General features: G+C 38.5%; 2 protein-coding genes across 7 annotated transcripts in view; one reads left to right on the top strand and one right to left on the bottom strand.

The window, feature by feature from the left end:
- Positions 1-9202, top strand: part of AP4S1 (adaptor related protein complex 4 subunit sigma 1) — a 48736-nt gene extending 39534 nt beyond the window's left edge. Inside the window, exon 6 of the mRNA XM_029950402.1 lies at positions 8693-9202. Coding sequence (XP_029806262.1) covers positions 8693-8821 — 129 coding nt within the window. The 3' untranslated portion in view covers positions 8822-9202. The remainder of the gene's footprint in view (positions 1-8692) is intronic.
- A 3039-nt stretch (positions 9203-12241) lies between these two features.
- HECTD1 (HECT domain E3 ubiquitin protein ligase 1) overlaps positions 12242-20718 on the bottom strand; it is an 87712-nt gene continuing 79235 nt past the window's right edge. For all 6 annotated transcript variants that reach the window (XM_029952974.1, XM_029952977.1, XM_029952975.1 and 3 more), the window contains 8 exons: positions 19742-19943; positions 18586-18723; positions 17254-17861; positions 16674-16752; positions 16454-16547; positions 15638-15788; positions 13178-13322; positions 12242-13065 (listed from right to left, as the gene is read on the bottom strand). In XM_029952974.1, coding sequence (XP_029808834.1) covers positions 12928-13065; positions 13178-13322; positions 15638-15788; positions 16454-16547; positions 16674-16752; positions 17254-17861; positions 18586-18723; positions 19742-19943 — 1555 coding nt within the window. In that variant the 3' untranslated portion in view covers positions 12242-12927. The remainder of the gene's footprint in view (positions 13066-13177; positions 13323-15637; positions 15789-16453; positions 16548-16673; positions 16753-17253; positions 17862-18585; positions 18724-19741; positions 19944-20718) is intronic.

Genomic DNA, 20718 nt, shown 5'->3' with positions numbered 1-20718 from the left:
CAGAATCCAGAATGCCAATCATTAACAACTGACGAGGTAGTCAGAGGTATGTAGGAACTTTGCAGAAACAACCCTGCCTTTTTTTACAAATGTAATTCTTCATATGATTCTCCCATCTTTCAGACCGGGCAATACTATGGTAGTAGTTGATAATAACCAATATATAATAGTTTAACTTCTTTTAAGCATATAGATCAGACCTTTCCAGAATCTAAATAACACAGCCAGAAAGTGCTTGGTCCTCCTAGAGGGAATGGATTTTCACGGCTCCAGGTATAAATCTCCAGAAATCCCCCAGGTGATCAGAATAAGGCCTTCAAGGATGATAAAACGGAGAGGGTTAAAGACATTGCTTGGCTTGTATCCATTTACTTTTATAGCAGGGAAAATTCTTTTTCTTGACTTTCTTCTCCCTTTTAAATCAAAGTATGTAAGGGCCTCCCCAAACAAACATTATTTGCTTCAAATACTGCAGACCTGTGGATTTTGGTGGGGCCCCCTGGGCTTTGTGTGTAAGTGCTCTGAGAGGCAAGGTGACTTTTAATTTTTTTTATGTCATTTATTTTTGAGAGACAGAGACAGCGCAAGCAGGGGAGGGTCAGAGAGAGAGGGGGACACAGAATCTGAAGCAGGCTCCAGGCTCTGAGCTGGCTGTCAGCACAGAGCCCGATGCAGGGCTCAAACCCATGAACCGTGAGATCATAACCTGAGCCGAAGCCGGCCGCTTAACTGACTGAGCCACCCAGGCGCCCCGACTTCTAAGTTTTACTACGAAAATCTGCATACCATTTGAAAGCAATAAATGAGAGAGTCCACTGGGAAAACATCAGGCTTAAATCTACAACAGTAACATTAAATAAATATATGTCAATTATAACATGTTTATCTATGTATATGTATGCACATATATACATTAGATATCAGTATGTTTTGGGGAAACAGCCATTTAGCTTTTCCTATTGATAGAAAATGTCATCATGTTTGATAAACTTCATTTGCAAGCTGTGTCTGGAAGCCTCTTTAAATTAACAAAGAAAATCTGAGTGCCCTCTAGTGGTGAGTGACCTAAATCTATGCTCTCTTTGACCTAGGACACCCAAGACCAGGCCTTGTATTAAGGTGTTATTTTTATTCAGCATGTTACATTCCATTTTAACTATGCTCTTTAAAGCAACTCAGAATAGATCTCTTCCTCTTGTACAGGGGAATAACAAAACTGCCTTTTGATTTAAAAAGTCCTCAGGAAGATGGCAAAAACATTAGACACTTCACTATGAGGACAGAAACCCAAGTTCTGCTTTCAAACCTGCCACCAAACTATGTGTGCTGGACAAGACACAGAATCCCTTCATCTCAAAATAAGAGAATTAAGCTAGACGAGCATTAACACCCTCTCGGCCTGAGTATTTGATGTTGTCATGACTCGAAGTGGGCTGAGTTTTCTTACACCTACAACAGGAAGACAAAGCCTAAATAATCTAGAAGTTCAGAAAACTAAAGTGAATCAGATCTATCAGAGTACATGTTATAGCTGAACGTGTTGTATTGACGTGTCTTATGTATTAACTAAAAGTAGAGAGAGGCTTGTCTTTATACCCCTCTGGGGCATAGGTCTAAATCATGAGCTCCACCAACCTTCTTCTTTTTCTTTAAGATTTTATTTTTAAGTAATCTCTACACCCAAAATCACAACCCCAAGATCAAGAGTCGCTCTTCTGACTGAGCCGGTCAGGTGCCCCGAGCTCCAGCATTCTTGCTCAAATTTAATTTCCACGTCAAGACACATAGTTTGTATCTTTTCCCTCTATTTTATTTAGTTTCATTTTTGCATTCCCTTCCTCTCTTATTTTTTTAAAAATTGAAATACAATTAACTTATAAGGTTAGTTGCAAGTGTACCTCTGACTAACTTACATATTTACTGTCCTTAGGAATTACTTAGGCATATCCACCTGACAGATTAGGAATTTTGCATCAGGAAGAGAAGGGAACTAAATTTTTCCAGACCTGGAAGTGTATGCCTTTGCTCCAGGCATAATTTCACATGACTTCTGGTGGCCTAAAAAGTGGAGCAGGTAGCAGGGCAGGTAGGATATTAATATTTTTTAAAGGTTTCCACCCTCACTATCTGCAAAAAACAAAAACAAAAAACAAACTAATTAAAACCCATGCCTTTCCTCTGCCTCATACGTAGTTACATTTTTTAAACTATCATGTGTCCAGGGAGGACCTCTACACAGCAGTTTCATAACATTAAGACAAGAGAGCCTGTTCAGATGCAGCCTCAGTTTCCTGCCGCCTCTGTGCAGGGCCATAGGTGTTCTGCATTACTCCCCTGGTAGCCTGTGACCAGGAACCTGCTGAAGCAGCTAACATTGTCAGGTCCGATCTGCCAGGAGAGCTTTCTCAGGCCTTGAAAGGCTGAAAACAAGCAACTGATATCACTACAGCCTGGGGCTGGTCCCCCAACACTTAGAACACCTATCTTCTTTGTGTTTGCTTGGGCTTAAGGAAGCCTTCCTCATCCGCCCACAGGGAACAGACATGCTTTAAGGCTTGGCTTTGGTGCAGCACCAAGAGGAAGGAAGTCAAAACCTCATAGAATTCCCAAGAAGCCCTTTACTGGCAAGCTTTTACTCCAGAAGCTTTATCACCCTGAAATTCCTTAATAATAAGGCAGTTTTCCAGAGTCTACATGTTTAGACGTGGAGAAATAAAATGTGCCATTTGTATACAAGGCCTAGAATAAGGTTGTTCGACTTCTAGTAGGACTAACATCACAGAACATGACAGATGGGAATTTTAAAAGAAATGACCTAAGCACAAGAAATCAGGACAGAAATGCTAGCTTCTTGAAAACCCTTCCACTAGGTGGAAACTCTGTGTTGCATTTAGTGTTAAATGGGGCAGACCCTTGGGACCAAGTATGTCAGTGACACAAATCATTCACGTGCAGTGCAGAAGTTTCTATACACTCTTCACAGTCTACTCCACCTGCTGGGCTGAAATGTTGCCGGTGGATTCCTGAGGCCCTGCTTCTATAGGGAAAGTGTGCCCTATCACATCCTCTAGTAGACTTAAACTTAAGACCTCCCATTCTGTGAATTAAGGTGGTTTTTAGGATTCAACTAATGAGCTTCCCCAAATGTGTTAAGCTCTGTAGCCCCAGGTCTGCCAAATTCTCCAAACAACTGGTAATTCAAAGGAGCTGTCTCCACCTGCTCTGGTAAATAGGGATGGCACCGGTGAATAGTGCTGGGCGGGAGATGCCCAGCCCCTCCTCAGTTCAGTGCATACTTACTGTCTCAGTGAATGTACAGAAAACCTTAACAGCCTTTTTGGTATTTGATGCCTTTAAAGAGGCTTAAAGACCTTCGTTTATTTGGGCTAGAGTAGAATCCGGCAGTACTACCTTTCTACTTCGACCACCAATGTCCATTTCCTGGGCCCTGTGCTTTAGAGGGCAACATTCTGGGTCTCCTTCAGGAGCATCTCTCTCCATGGCATGAGGATGCTTATGCAGAGTCTGCAGGGACCCAATCCACTTCTTGACCACCCTCCAGCTACCTTGGTCCCCAGAATTCACTGGGTACCCATATATCCGACCAAGCCTGCTGCTAGCAGGGCTGGTACAGACCTCTCCCCAACCCTTACCCCAGGACTGGACGCGGGAATGGCAGGCTTGGGACAGTAGCTGGGGAGCAGGCTGGAATCCCTATTTATATTCCCTCGCCACCTATGCCAGAAATATAGTGTAGGCCTAGAATCCGGAATGTTTCCTTGATTCAAAAATCCCTTTTAAATAAATCTTTATTTTCTAAGTCCTCAAAACCCAAAAGCCTGAGCAGTTCTAGACCCTGAAAGCTCATGTGGGTGATGTGAAAATACCTCTTTACCATCGTTAAGGGCGAGGGAGAAGGAGGGGCGTCCGTCCTGCTTGCACTCTCTATGACTCAGCTAATTTTCTACCCTGGTGCTCCCTGGAGGAAGGGAGGCACCCCAGCAGCACCACCAAGATTTGCAGTCAGGCCCTGGTCGGGGCCCAGAGCCCACAGTGGGGCATCGACCTCTTGTTCCTTCATTGCCATCCTAAAATCCCAATCAGCTTTCGAGGTCCAGAAACCCGAATAGGGCTTCTCTGATTAGGAGATAATTTCAGACTGATTTAATGAAATCACAAAAGCACTTGTTCAACTAGGGGCTTTGGAAACACTGGCAAGAAGAACAAATTCTCCAGGGAAGCCATCCACCACAGATGCTACAGTGGTTGCTTTAAAATAAACTGCAATGGTCTCCCTGTTCTTTCAGAAAGTCAGAATAATTAATTAAGTCATTACCAAAGGATTTCTTTTGAGATATTATGGAGTGTGAGATTACATCAAGAATGGCTTGATATCGTCAGACAGGAGAAAACCTGCTCCCTTCTCCCTGAAGGTTACACTTAAGAGTCCTAGGATTTGAGCGCTTCAGAGCTAGAAGAAAATCATGTTAAAACCCCATTTTTTAGACGGGATTCTGTGACATGTCCCAAACCATAGAGCTACTTTGGGGCACAGCTGGTACCCATCTCTGGGTTTCCAGGGTCCTTTACTCCACGGCCATAAAATTAGATATAATTTAAAATTATATATAAAATTAGATATACTTAAAGTTATATATATTTAAAATCATATATAAAATTAGATATTAAATGACACATTTTTTACAAAATTTGTTACCATCTGGAGATTGTGGCAATTTAAGACTCTAACAAAATGCTTGTAAAGTGCCCATCACCATGCTATCTTGGTGTTGTCAGAGTTTTCCTGATGTAGGAAAGTAGTTTTGGGGAAACCCTAGTTTCTGGTTGGAGGAGTTAGACATGATGAAATAGAGTATCTGCAGGTCTTGATAAAAGCGTGCTCTCCAGGAGTGGAGTTCACATTGAGTAATTTCTAAACATCTTTTTTTTTTCTTTTGAAACTATGTAAATTGAAAGCAGGGCTGCAAGGAGTGAGAGCTGGCCCGTTGGCGCTGAGGGGGTCTTTGGAAAGGGGAGCCCCTGAGGGGCAAGGGAGTCCAAACTGTGTCAGCATGAGAGCTGCAGTCAGTGCTGTCATGAGGGAAGCGTCTCAGAATTATGAACAAGCCCAAAGGGAGTCAGCCATTTACCTGGGAAAGGGATGTGAAGGTTCCAGATTAAACACTTCTGCCCTCCGGGGCTTTGCCGCCTCTCACTGGCTCTCGCTGTCCACTTATTTCCTCGAACAGTGTTCTCTGCATCCCTCAGTCCTTCAGGACGTATCCATCTGCCGCCACACCTGCCCACCAAGTCCGCCTGCCTTCCACCCTCTCCTTTTTTGTTCCAGGCTTCGGGCTTCTGTCTGTTTGACTCAGGAATAGTGACAGCAAGTTACGAGGGGCAGCAGTGTTAGGAAAACCCAAGAGATATGGACAGGCTCATTTGACCAAGTGCTGACTTTCGTATTTGTGTAATTTTACATAAATCTATATAAATTTTTAAAAATGACACCTGGATGTCTTGTTGCTCTCAGAATATGAATGGGTCTTTCAGGAAAAACCTATTGAAAACAAAAAAGATCAATTCCCTTTCAGTGGCCTAACTCACAAGAGACAGTACTAAGCCTCATGTGAACAGCACCGTGTTGTATTACAAGGAGAGTATATCCAGGACTGTGCGCTATCAGGACAGCCTTCTATACAGTAGCATTTGAATTTTTGTAGGAAATGTGAACACAAAGGCCCTTCACAGTTTACCTCATTTCATGGGAGAATGAATTAAAATATAAATATATATAAATGTATATATATAGGGCAAGTTTTCCCCCACCCCACTTAGTTTTTCAACAACTTTCTTAGCTAGGATCTTAAAAAGAAAGAAGACAAGGAATCTAAGACCGAAATCTAGAGTTAGACATTTTAGTTTCTAGACTGAGCTCTGCCTTAGAATTGCTTTTAAAGCCCCATTTGAGTGTATGCTGCTCAATATAGACCACCCACAGTGGTGTTAAATTACCATACTGAAAAAGTGACTTATGATTCAGAGACCAAAATTCCAATGTGGGAACCAGAAACATTTCAAGCACTTTAATTAAAAAATTGGTTTCAGGTGACACTAATATTATTGGGGTCCCAAGATGTTCAACTTCAATCCACATTACATAGAAATTCAGAAAGGCTTATGGGTCTCAGGATTGGTAAAAAGTGGGGCTTTCTGAATCGGCCCTTGAGGCTGGCTGTAGTTCACAGCAGCTCCAACCACAGGGTGCCATCAAGGGGTAAACAGTTGTCTTAAGGATATTTAAGTCAGTCAAGTTCAGTGTAACCCACAGGAACCTCTGAAAAAGTCCCTTCTCAGCTCACCACATTAACAGGCCAGGTCTTTCTTGCTTCATCCTATTCTAGATGTCAGGGTTGAAGCATGTTTGCCACAGGGCTTTGCATATAGGGCTTTTTTTTTGCGGGGGGAGGGGGTCCCGGCTTGTCTGACACATAGCTCAAATGCCATTACTCTTGGCTTCACCAGAGTGTACAAGTTGCTTATAAACCAAATCAAGATGTAAACAACAGCCGGATTCTTATTTTAAAGGAGTCCCATGACTCCAGGTAGAAATTAGCATTCAGGGTTTTTGCCTCACACTGGATTTGGTCTGTGGTTTCCCTATATAGTGCCAGAAAGCTACATGGTTATTAAGGGTTTGAACCAGATACTGAGACAGACAGGCACTCACATGCCCACGGTACGGAGTGATCTCACTGAACAACTCATATTTCTAGGATGTTGGGAAATTCAGACTTGCTGAAAGACCTTGTCCTTACAATGTGAGGATGTCAGTGGTTGATATGATTCAGCAGCAAATTCTGATCTGAATTTCAAAACAAGTGACTTCTTGCTCAAGGGGACATCTGAATTTTAGATCATCTACTTACCAAAGTCTTCAGCTTAATCTCTAAACTATTCAAATAGATTAGAATTAGATCTTCTCTCTCCAAGAAACTCATCTTGGATGAGTTGACATTTTCAACGCACCAAGGCTTTCATTGCCCTTAATGAACCCCCCAACTCCACTTCTGTGTACTGAGCTGACATTCCCACTGTGTTTGGCTTCTAAGTTCTGGCTTCTGGATCTGATGGAGTCAAGGGCCTAATATTCCAGTCCCAATTTGGTCATGGACAAAGCAATCATCATCTATATAATTGGAAGACATTATTAATAGGTATATCAGAGTAAAGCGCTTTTTTTTTTTTTTTTTTCTTTTCTGGGTCATTTAAGGACAGTTCCCATGGGTTCCTGGAAAACAGTTTATTCTGCTAGTGGACTATTTGCACAGAGCTTAATGAGCTATTAATGCAGAGCCTAATAGGAACTTAAAAGTCATTCACAGGGTTGTATCATTTCCTGTAGATATACTTCACTAAAGAAATACAATATAGATTTGAACATCTGAAATTTTTGGGGAAAAAAACAGGTGATAACAATTCACTTTACAAAGGTTGGCTTTATTTATGAGCTCCCCTAGTGCATTTAAATCACTCATTTGTTGACTGAAGTTTATCTATCTGAAGCAATGTTTCAATCAGCTGTTTTAAGAGACCAGGATTATGTTAAGTAGACACACAGATTAATAAACTATTAATGTATAGAATTCAGAACCATTCAACTATCATCATCATTTTATTGTGGTTCCCATTCTCCTTTCACAGAAAAAAAGTTCTCTGAAGGGTCTCCTGGGGGAAGTATTTGGCTCCTTCCAATTAGCTAGACAACACAGTCTAACAACATTTTTGTCTTCCCCCATGCGCTATACTGACTTTCCACTAAAAACATCAGTGAGAGTGGCTCCATAGTTCTCAAATATTTGAGTACTTTTAGAACTGTTCACTTCTGCAAGATACTCTCATGAATTTCAGAATTTTTATCTACTTGGGAATTAAGTCAGCATTGCCTTACCTTCTTCATTCATATCTAGTCTTGGTTATTTTTTTCTTCAGCCTGAAGACAGGAGGTTTTGTAAAAGCACTTGGTATTGGGTGAAGTATTTAGGGCTGAGGGAGGGTGTATACTCAGTAGCATCAGGCCCCTCCTGAAAAGTGTAGAATCAGAACCATCAAGCCAAAGCTGGGAGCTTAAATTCCAGCTCCTGGCAATTAACAGCCATGTGACTTTGGGCAATGGCTTTGAGCCTGTTTGCTCCCATGTAAAATGAGGATAGTGTGTAACATTTATACCATGGAGTTGTAGAGAAGACTGAAAATTTATGTAAAACACTCAACACAATGCTTGGAACATAATGAGTAGTCCATAAATCGTGACTGTTACTGTTGATGCTATTATTGTCTGGAAAGACAACAGTGTTCTTGTCAAGTCACTTTCTTGCCAATGTCACTTACCTTATTTTCTAGTTCCTAGTAGATTCACTTTCCCTCTGCTTAAAAGGTGTATCTATTCCATTTCTGTGCCTATTGGCCAGTTAACCTAACCAGGGTGAAACTGGGTATGCTTATGTACATTGAGGTTATAATTTCTAACACAGACACCAATTTTAAATCTCAGAAATTCTGTAAAATAAACACTTCATGCTTAGACTAATTTACATGGGAAAAAATTATAGACTAACTCCTAAATATTACTTACTGTTAACTTGTTAACACTTTTGTATCTCTAGAACTAATTTCCTTAATATGAACTTAGATAATGTTTAATTTGGATAAAGTACACATCATTTTGGATGAGATGGTGTTGAATGGCTGCATTGTGGAAACAAATCGGGCAAGAATTCTTGCGCCTCTACTCATTCTTGATAAAATGTCAGAAAGCTGAATAATGGAAGGTTCTGCCAGACAACATCAACTGGTGAGAATACCATGGACTACCTCTCAACATCTGCAACCCAAAAAGTCTGGAGTATGCATTGCAAAATGGGGTATCCTTCCAAAGACATTTTAAATAGGTGTTCTCCATAGTTCCTAAATAGAAAACAAACTGTAGTTTGAAATATGGTGTACAAAGAAAATTCTTCTCTAAGAGACAAGTTTTATTTTCTAACCATGAGCATTGTTTTCCTCAGTTCAAATTTTGTTGGGTTCTCAGGGCATCTTTTTTGTTCTCTGCTTCCCTTTGTATATTTACTTTAGGATAGCAGCATGAGAAGAATGTGAGACAATTATTAGTCAATAAAGTTTTAAACACATAGCACTTGAATTTTTTCTGAATGCTTTTTCTTTAAAATGTCTTAAGTCTAAACTTTACTAATTTGTGTACCTAATAAGAATTGAGAATTAAATTTTATTTGCCAGTTTCTAAAAGCCTGATATCTACTTTATTGGCACATGGTAATTACAATGTCATCATATAATTGATTCACTTATAATGTTACTATCAAAACATGAGTGGTTATAAATTAAGAGAGTCCTTACAACCATACTTGAGGCCATATTGTAAATGGTTTATTAGTAAACTTATTTGTAAATGAAATTTACTTTAGTTCAGAGTCTAAAAACAGAATGCAAGCGAGTATCTCTGTTCAGACTGGCATGACAGGAACCCTTCTCCCCCACTCTCTAACTCATTCCTTTGACCCACCCCTTCTCCTGATATGTCTGGAAGCAAAGAAAACTAAGTCACTAGAGAAAACCAATGACCCGATCCTTATGAACTTTTCTAGATGTTTCTGCCGCTCAGTCAACAGTAGAACATACAGAGAACTGTCTTAGATAAAAACAGGTTTATGTGCATACAGGATAGAAAGGCAGATATAATGGAGGAAATAGAAACATAATAATCTTGGTACTTTAAGATGCTGTGCCATCCTATGGAATTCCGGGAGTTCTTTCAGCTACAACACTATCCTCTAAAAGAAAACATAAATGGACATTCCAGGCACTGACGATTCTTCAGCACTGTTTTTCTATATGTGTGTATGGGGATCTTTTAAGTCTTTGTTTCTAAAATTTTACTTACATATTTAAAGTTTGCATCTAGGGGTGCCTGGGTAGCTCAGTTGGTTGGGCCTCCGACTTCGGCTCAGATCATGATCTCACGTTCGTGGGTTTGAGCCCGGCATCGGGCTCTGTGCTGACAGCTCAGAGCCTGGAGCCTGCTTCCGATTCTGTGTCTCCCTGTCTCTCTGCCCCTCCCCCTCTCATGTTCTGTCTCTGTCTAAAAATAAATGAAACATTAAGAACAATTTTTTTAAGTAAATAAAGTTTGCATCTATAAAGACCCAGGATTCAAAAAACAAACCTGAGTTGGTTTAGACCCATTCAGAAAGGCAGAGGAAAGGCTTCTGACCTGCCAGAACAGTGTGTATAGATCCGATAACTTTGCATTAAGTAGCCGTGGTCTGGGGAAAGCCCAGCCTCGATGAAAGTGCTTTGGAGGTCTTTCTACGACATATTAGTTGGGAAACACTGTCCTAGTTGGTAGGCACTTAATCAGTAGCACATTCAGGTAACTGCTGAAACTGGTACACCACAAGTAACTAGGGAATGAACAAAATTAATTTTCAGGTCACACCAAAATAGCACTTGAATAACATCTTGGCACAGATTTCAGTACCTTTAGAGAATAACAATTAAAAAAAAAATACTTGGTAGATACCACAGGAAAGAATGCTGAAGAACCTAGTATACATGGAGACCCTAGTAGATGTCTCATAACACTTGACTCATGCAAAGTCAACTGTAATGTGGCTACCTGTCCTTATAGGCTGTGTCATCTAGCTTCAGGTTTATTGCTGAAACCGTTGATGAACAGCTTTAAATGACTTTCACACTCATGAAATTTATGTCTCAGATTGGTCAGCTTTACCTTGAAGACTCCTGACATTTCATTTACTGAATATATAAGACTCATCAATTTTACAAGCTACAACAATGTGCTATACCAGGATTCAGCAAACTTTTTCTGTAAAGGGCGAGACAGTAAATATTTTAGGCTTTGTGGGTCATATGGTTTCTATAAACAGTCAATTCTGCCATTGTAGTGTAAAAACAGCCATAGATAATACATAAATGGACAAAAACGGCTGTGTTCTAGTAGGTTTATTTATGGATATTTGAAATTTTACTTTTGAAATTTGAATTTCAAAATTTTTCACATCATAAAATATTATTCTTCTGTTGCTTTTTTTCAACCACTTAACAATGCTTAGCTCATGGGCGATACAAAAGCAAGCAGCAGGTTGTTGTTTACTGACCCCTGTCCTAGATTAGTCTTGGTAAAAGCTGGGTATTGACAGACATTTTACAGACTTAAATAAATGGCAATACTAAGCACATAAACTGGGTTTTAACTCTATCACTAGAATAAAGTTTTAGTCATGTATCCATGACTTTATTGAGACAATCACCACAACTATTTTTTGGATTAAAGCATAGGTCATACATTTAAATATTGCTATTATGTTTTATTTTAACTTTTATTCTCACAGAGAACTGTGAAACTCACAATAAGATGAATTATTTAAATGCTGCCACTGATTACATAGTCATAACATTCTCATGCAGAGAATAAAAACAATACTCAAATGATTGACCATAGTGGGACATATCTCTTCTAATGTAGAAAGGGAATGTACCTTTTAAACAGGTAAATAATGGGCAATTCCAAAAAATGCTTCTCACTCCTAAAAAAGCCATCGGCTAAATGAATCCTAATGACGTTTCTTTCACCTAAGGGCAGAGATGTGATAAATCACAGGGATTTGGAAAATGGAAAGAGAAGCCATTCTTCAAAACCAGGAAATGGCCATATCCTGGTAGTTTCTTTTCACACTAACAACATTCAAAACCATTCTTGAATCTTAAACTACATATTCCTGCAGATACAACGGTAAGTAGCAGATCTGGTGTTTAAAAAGTTAAAACAAAATAAGTTGGCCATTCACAGCTGAAGAGTACTTTAAGACAGAACAGTTGGATCACAAGCATGTGAACATATATTTCTCCTAGATTTCCAGTTTCAGTAAGTGTATTTACTATAGAAAAATACATTTCTTCATGTAGTAATTTCAAAAAACTGTATCTCAGTGACTCAAAATAAAAAATATCTGGTTAAGTTTTTAGGTCTGACCGTTGCAGTGAAATAGTCACATGACACAGTTTTGTACGCTGCAAACATTTTAATGATTATTGTTGAGCATACATTTTGGAAATTTTTTACTTCAAACTGCAACAAGTTAAATAAATGTTTATAATATACAAAGAAAATACAACCAAAGTAAAACTTGCTTTAAGTGTGTCTTGCATCTAGACCAGTGTTTTTTTTTTTTCTTTTTTTCCCCCCTTAACATATCTTTACTTTTGAGCTGCACAAACACACTTAAGAATTTGATCTTTATAGTATGGCATTTAGGAAATAAAAATATATTCCCACCTCAAAGAAATAAAAAGGTTGTGCATGATTATATGCCAAACAGAAGAGAGAACACTAGAATACTCTGATAGTGCAGGCATCATTAAAAAGGAAAAGAAAAACTTGAGATGCTCATTAACTCTCTATGTTTTAAGGAAGCAGGTTTTTGACCAAGTAGCTTAAAAGCCAGCAAAACAGGGATCAGTGATGGCAACTGTAGTGTATGAAGTATGAAACGACAAACTTTACACAAATACACTGTTAGAAATTTACCAGTGAACACTGAAGATCTGAGAAGCTGCTCTTTGGAACAGTCAAGTAGGACCACCTTTTTCCAGTCACTAAGCCCTTGTAGCAACACAGTGTTCTGTGCTATATACTTGCTGGCTGGGTAGTTAAAGGATCTGTTTTGTCATTAGCAGCTAACCAACTTATTCCACGTGTTCTTAAAGCCTTAATGGCTGAAATAAAGGCAAGTGTCATTAGCGTAGAGGATCATATACTTCTCTGCACACAAACACAAGAGGCTTCACTAGTATCTTAAAAGTCTCTGACATTTCCCATTTCAAAGCTCAATTGAGATGAAAGCCTTTCTCCATGGTAGCAGCTAGCAGGCGCTCTCTCATGATCTCCTCTGAAGAATATTCTGGTAACTTTAGATAATGCACACATGTATTCACTGACGGATAGCTTGCATCAGTAGCATCAACCTACAGAAAGGAAAGTGAAAACACAGACGACCGTGACTTCAAATCTTTACTTCTTTCAATCCTGAAGTAATTAAATTCCATTTGGATTCCTCATTAGTTATAAAGTTTGTACCTTGCGAACAACTGTGAGCCTGGGATGCAGGTTAGCCAGTCCACCTGGGGGAAGAGTTGAGCAACCAGTGGTAAACTGCAGGAATGCTTTCCTTTCATCTGAAGACATGCCACATAAAACCCTCACGAACCGCAGGAAACCAGGGCTACAAGAAGAAAAATAAAATTATACCAATTTGAGAGCTGATTTAAATGAAAAACACTACCACTACTTTGTAAGTCAGCAATAACCGAAGAAACAATTAACAACACGTGAGAAGAACAGTATTATCTAGAGATTCTCGAGTCAGCATGAAACGAGCAGATATAAGCTACTTTAAAAATATCCCACAGGGGAGCCTGGGTGGCTTAGTTGGTTGAGCGTCCGACTTCGGCTCAGGTCATGATCTTACGGTTCATGGGTTTGAGCCCCGCGTCAGGCTCTGTGCTGACAGCTCGCTCAGAGCATGGAGCCTATTTCAGATTCTGTGTCGCCCTCTCTTCTCTGACCCTCCCCTGCTCATGCTGTCTCTGTCTCTCAAAAATAAATAACAGGAAAAAAAAATAAAAAAATATATCCCACAAAGATTGTCTTGTACTTACAAATTTTTTTAAATGTTTTAATTTTTTTTTTTACATTTATTTATTTTTGAGAGACAGAGCTTGAAAAGGGGAAGGAAGAGAGAGAAAAAGAGACAGAATCTGAAGATAGGCTCCAGGCTCTGAGCTGTCAGCACAGAGCCTGATGCGGGACTTGACCCCAAGAACCACCAGATCATGATCTGAGTCAAAGCTACACACTAAACCGACTGAGCCAGCCGGCGCCCCTACTGTCTTGTACTTACAGCCTGTCAGAACCAAAATGCTGATAGAGTACAGGGATCAAATATGCAACAAAGCCAGCAAATCAGAAAAGCTCAAGATGCACATGCATAATTCATCCAAAAATGGCTAATGGGGATCTGAAACAATCCATTTTTAACAGTGAAATTATTTCTATATGCCACAATAGGCATGAATTTCTTAACTGTAATGTTAAAGAAAAGAGGGTACCTAGGTGGCTCAGTCAGTTGGAACTCTTCTGAGCCCCATGTCAGGATCCATGCTGTCAGTGCAGAGTCTGTTTGGGATTCTCTCTCCCTCTCCCTCTCTCTCTCTCAAATAAAGTTAAAATTTTTTTTAAAAACTTAAAAAATTGACTTAGGGAAAAAATATTATATAAATGTTAAAGTTTGAAGTAATTCATAATACAGTTGACCTTTGAACAACACAGGTTTGAAGTGCTCAGGTCCACTTATATACATAATTTTTTTCAAGAAATACAATGTAGTGCTGCAAAGATATTTTTTCTTCAGCTTACTTCACACAAAATATTTTCATGTTATCAGTAAAGCTTCTGATAAGAGTAGGCTATTAATAGTTAAGTTTTGGGGAGTCAAACATTACACAGGGATTTTCAACTGTGCCCCTAAACCCTGTATTGTAAAGGGGTCAACTGTTCTCAATTTAGTTAATTTGGAAACCTTTTTAAACTTTAGTTTGGAAAGCTCATTCATTCATTTAGAGAAAAAGAGAGATGGTGTGAGTAGAGGAGGGGCAAAGACAGAGGGAGACAAAGAATAGCAAGCAGGCTTGTGCGGCCAGAGCAGAGCCTGACATGGGGCTCAAACTCACAAATCTGCGAGATCATGACCTGAGGTGAAACCAAGAGTCAGATGCTTAAGTGACTTCGCCACCCAAGTGCCCCCGGAAACTTTAAAAAAAAAGAAAAGGTAATATACAGCCTGCGGTCTTAAAAAAAAAAAATCAGGGGCGCCTGGGTGGCTCAGTCCGTTAAGCCTCCGACTTCGGCTCAGGTCAGATCTCATGTTCGTGGGTTCGAGCCCCGCGTCAGGCTCTGTGACTCCTTCTCTCTCTACCCCTCCCCCTCTCATGCTCTGTCTCTCTCTGTATCAAAACCAGATAAAACATTAAAAAAAAATTAAAAAAATAAAATCAATGGCATGAAAGAAAAAAGGGGTGCGATATATGCAACATATTCTCAAATGGTTCAGAAAAAAGTAGTACATGCACACATATCCATCAGTGCAGGTGTGCAGATAAATATGTGCTGTGTATAAACAATATATAGCAAATGATAAGCACAGTTGAATCTGGGTAAAGGGTATTTGGAAATTCCTTCATCTTTTTTATAAGGCTCAAATTAAAAAAAAAATAAAGGTTAGTATAAAAACAATGAAGCCTAAAGATTTACAATTTACCCAATTTTTAAGAGAGTGAACAATTAAAATGGAATCTTAACATCAACAAAGACTCAGCTGTCTTTTTGTGTAAACTCAGCCTTATCTATGGATATAAAGACTTCACTGCTTTCTCACTTACTTTATGAATGTAATTCACTGAGTCATAGTTCTTTATACAGAATCTGTCATTTAATTTTGGGACATAAACTATTTTATTGACCTTAGAAAATAACACATACCTGTCGCGTGTATAACCCAACTTAGGTTCAGTATAATTAATAATATCTTCTGCTGCCCAGGATGGTGACTGGTTTCCACAAAGAATCATTTGGACTTCTTCATGGCTGAAGGAACTTAATTTCTCCATTGGAAAAACTTTGTTAAACCCATCTATATTTTACACAGCAAAAAAACCAAAAACAATAAAACACAAAACTCAATTTCTAAGTTATAATTTCAAAATACCAAATTTCAAATCAAAATACCTAATATCAACTGAATGGAGTATGAATAAAATACTAATAAATATTTGAAAAAATACAAATTAAAATAGCTTGAAATCAAAGCTGTGCTAAGGTTTTAAGTACATAAATTTCACTTAATACCAAAAATGTAAAGAGATACTCAGCTCAGTCACTATGGTCAGTAGCCAAATTCTACTAATTTCTTAACTAGCTCTTTGCATCAGACAAGCTTGCCAAATCTATATTCTTTTTCAGAACTAGTATGTGACAAACAGTCTAATATATTTTGCTTCAATTTTCACCTGGAGAACTTAGGTCCTAACATGGTTTAATTCATCCTGAACATGTAAAGTAGTAAGTACGCAACCTTATGTCCATGTACAAATGAAGAAATAGAAGCCAAAAGTGTGTCCCCCATTACTCAGGAGAAGCAAGCTGAGGATATGCCACAGCTTGAGAGCATTCCAAACTGTTCTGGGTACTCTGCAGGACCTAGAGACAACCAGCAATTCTTGACAAGATAAGTGACTGAATTTCAAGAGTCTCCAAGTAAAAAGAGAGGTATCAAAGCTAAAGAGCCCTAAAAATTACCTCTAAAGGCTTCCATCTGTTTCTGAATACCCGTATGCATACAAAAGTCAAACATCAAGTCCACGTATTCTTCTGCATTATCCATTGTTATCATCTGTGAGGGAAAATTGGCCAACATTACTGTTAATATCTAGGGATGTTTACAGTAGCGCTCACTACAACTGGCCTCATCAAGAGGATGTTTCTGAACTTACAACTGTATCAAAAGCAAAATTTTTACCTCATCTTCCCCACTTGGCTTGAGATCCACAGCTGTAAAACCATATATTCTTGAGGAAGGGCAAAACTGGAAATTTAAACTGGGAAGACAAAAAGAATTAGATTAACATTCAGCCCAAAATCATAGGAATACATACAAAGGTATAATATTACATGTATAGAAATGACAATTTTATCAAAAGATCTATAGCATCAGAGTGAGTTAGTACAGCCACTGGGCATAGACCTACATATAAAGCACAACTATTCTGAGCTTTGCCAAGTATACTATATCTATTAATTAGCTATGATTTCTCAAAGTATCTTTGACTTTGGACTTTCATACAAGATATATACATTAATCACATTTGATAATTCAGATAATCTTCCAGATATTCATTCAATGATTAATAAACTATTCTGGTATTCAGAATGTTGTCTTTATAATATGAACTCTTCAAAGATTCAAATCAACAATATTTCCTACAGCATACTATTGTTCTTAATAGACTACTCATACACTGCATATTAGTGGGGACAAAGACACGAAAGCATTAAAACCTATTCATCCGTTAGGTTGAAGAATGTATATATAAACTTACCCTAAATCCTCTATGCTAAGTGGAGGACCAGACCCTGATGGATTCTTTAGCACTAGTTCCTGTAATTTCGTGTTCTTCTCATCCTCAGAAAGACCTTTGTTGCTTAAAATCTGACGCCTCTTGACAGCAAGATCTTTAATTTCTTTTAAAAATCTGGCTCTGTGTGGGTTTACTAGTTCAAAGTCTTCCCAAGTTAAAATTCCATTAAACCAAGCTGGGGGTTTTGGTTTGGGGGGATCTAGAATAAACTCCGATTTTGAATCCTCTTCGAAGCTTCCTACTGAGAGTGAATCATGACCTTCTTCTGTAGAAGCTTCAGACTGACTTTCAGTACAATGTAAGTCTCTATCACCTCGTGACTCATAAATTAATTTACTCATATTGCTTTTAATGTCACCCATACACATAAGTTTAAAGAAAGGCTTAGAAATAGGTAAGTCCACAAGTCTATTGTCTTGAATGCATTTGGCCAAGAAAATCCCAAGGAAATGAAAGAGTTTCGTGATCCTTTCAAGCTCATCACTATCTTGTGGAAATGGTGCTGTGAATAGTCCACAGGATCTCTGCACATAGTATCCAGGAGGTTTCAATCCACCTCCAAGATCAACCTAAATTTTTACAGGGAGAAATACAAATAAAGTTAAACAAAAGATGCATAAATAGTAAACATTTTCATGAATATAGTTATTTTAAAGTGCTTATATACACAAGTACTTTTACTAGTTTTTGGTGACTGAATTTTATTCTATAAAAACATTTTAACAGTATCAAGATTAATCAGTAACAGCGGCGCCTGGGTGGCTCCATCAGTTAAGCATCCAACTCTTGATCTCAGCTCAGGTCAAGATCTCACAATTCATGAGTTTGAGCCCCACATTGTGCTCTGTGCTGACAGCATGGAGCCTGCTTGGGATTCTCTCTCCCCTTCTCTTTCTACCCCTTCCCTGCTTGTGCTCTCTTTACATTAAAAAATAAATGAATAGGGGAGCCTGGGTGGTTCAGTCGGTTAAGCGTTCGACTTCAGCTCAGGTCATGATCTCATGGTTCATGGGTCAAGCCCCACATAGGGCTCTGTCCTGAGAGTTCAGAGCCTGGAGCCTGTTACGGATTCTATGTCTCCTTCTCTCTCTCTCTCTCCCCCACTCACACACTCTCTCTCAAAAGAGAAATAAACATTAAGATAAAATTTTTTAATAAATAAATAAAAAATTTTAAAAATGATTAATAATGAAAAGAAAGTTGGAAAACCTGGCTTACATTCTGAAAGCATAATTTATTTTTAAAACTTTCTAAAAGCAGAATCACAATCACAAAATTGTGAATAAATCTTACATGACGAGATTCATCATCTGGAAAGTTATCATCACAAAGCCAAGCTCCCAAATCCGTTCTCTGGAATTCTGCTGCCACCAGAGCATAGAACTCTAACGTAGGACCCAAGCCAGTTCCTTCTTCTCCTAAAAATTCAACCTAAAACATGAACAAGTTTTGGGGAAAAGTGAGGTTAAAAAAAATGTTTTTAAAGGATCCCATTCTTGCCAAATAATACATCTTTTTAAATAATAGCAGTAGAATTAATATTATAAACAACACAGAAGGTTTATTCTAGTTTTTCTAAAAAATATATTTTTTGTTCACTATTACACATTTAAACACTGTGGTGAACACTGCTCATACATTGACTGATCTCTCTAAAACAGATTTCATCTCTTTTGTTACACCAAAGGAAACCAAAGTTTAGATAAAAAGGTTAAATTACTTGCTTGAGAAAATGATGGCACAGATTTTTCTGTGTGTCTGTGACACCAAAACCTAAACTCTCCTACTTATTCCTGACTTGAAGCAATTACTTTCAAAGTTTTTGTGTCCATACTCTACATATTCCCCATATAATGTGAGAGGCAACTTACAAAAATATATCGTGCATGGTAAAAAAAAAATAAAATAAAATAATAATTGAGGATTTTCTAGTTAGAGGAATATATGGGTAGGAAGAGTAAGATGAAGGCAAATAGAGTTTAAAGTGAAAGCCATAAGCCTTATATATTTTCTAAAGATACAGTGTATTTGTCATGATCAGTCCCTGACCCAAAAGATAAACTATGTTATAAAATAGTGTGCTCCAAAAAAAATGCAGATATCTAATAGCACAGTTTAATGTATAGGTATAATTGAGACTATCAAGAAGAATCCTTAGTGAGTGCTGTTATTTAGTTCCGGCTTTGTTAAGAAATAAGTAGCACCCTCCAAAAAGACCAAACAGCTTCCTACCTCAAGAGTGAAGATACTCTTTGCTGCTCATCAAATCACGAGATCCTAACCTTTGAGGAGGTAAGCTGACATCCTCTTTCAAAAGATGCTCTATCTACACAGAGGGCAGAGAAATCCTTCCTCATTTCTATCTAGTGCAGTCTGCATGCTGTGGAACACACAGGATGGCGGGTTCTCTGTCATTCCTGCATACTAAAAGAAACTCTGTGCGCGGTACCTCGAGAACTGATTTCCGATCTGCATGTATTTGCATGACATTCTCAGCCCACTCCATCAGAGATTCACCACGTGGAACTTTCACTCTTTCATGCTTGAGACGACCCACTCGAAACTCCCCGGGATCATCTCGCCTCACACTACTGGTGCTCCTTGTTCTTTCCACGGTGGCTTCACGGCGGTTTTGTAACCACACTATTGCTCTGAAATAGAAAAATGTTCACGTAGCTGTAATGTTCAGTAATAGTTTGACTGTACTACTAAACCAGCAACATAATTCAAAGGTAATTTTTTAAGTTGTATTTTATTAGGTGAGACTATAAAGTAAGCCTTTTTATTGCATAGATTGTTTCCTCTCTGAGTAAAAGATATAAACCTCTTTTATTATTTTCCTTAAACAAATTGAGAAAGTACTAAGGCCTCCATTTTTCCTCTTTACCTGAGTAATTAACAGATCAAAATAAAGGTCTGTGGTCCAAACCGCACAGAACATATAAAAATACACACAAACTGGGGAAGAAAGAACAGCATAGGATATATAGTCAACAGCACTGTAATAGCATTCTATGGTTGACAGATGGTTGCTACACTTGTGAGCACAACATAATGTACAGAGTTGCTGAATCACGGTCATACACCTGCGACTGATGTAATATGGTGTCAACTTCACTTCAATTAAAAAAAACTTATACATACAAACACAAGCAAATATTTCTTAACTATCAGAGAAACTAAAAAATGGCTAAGCTAACTTTATTATTTATTACTATGATTCAAACTGAAAAACTGATTTTCAAATATTTTCCTTTGGGGGTACCTGACTGGCTCAGTTGGTAGAGTGTGCAACTCTTGATCTTAGGGTTAAGTTTGAGCCCAACATTGGGTGTGGAGATTATTCAAAGTAAAATCTTTAAAAAATAAAATATTTTCTTTTGGACAATACAGAGCTAACCCATCCTTGCGGGTGGGAGAATTTGA

The sequence above is a fragment of the Suricata suricatta genome, chromosome 9 (assembly GCF_006229205.1).
Source record: "Suricata suricatta isolate VVHF042 chromosome 9, meerkat_22Aug2017_6uvM2_HiC, whole genome shotgun sequence".
NCBI classification, from domain to species: domain Eukaryota; kingdom Metazoa; phylum Chordata; class Mammalia; order Carnivora; family Herpestidae; genus Suricata; species Suricata suricatta.
This window is presented reverse-complemented; position numbering and strand designations above follow the sequence as displayed.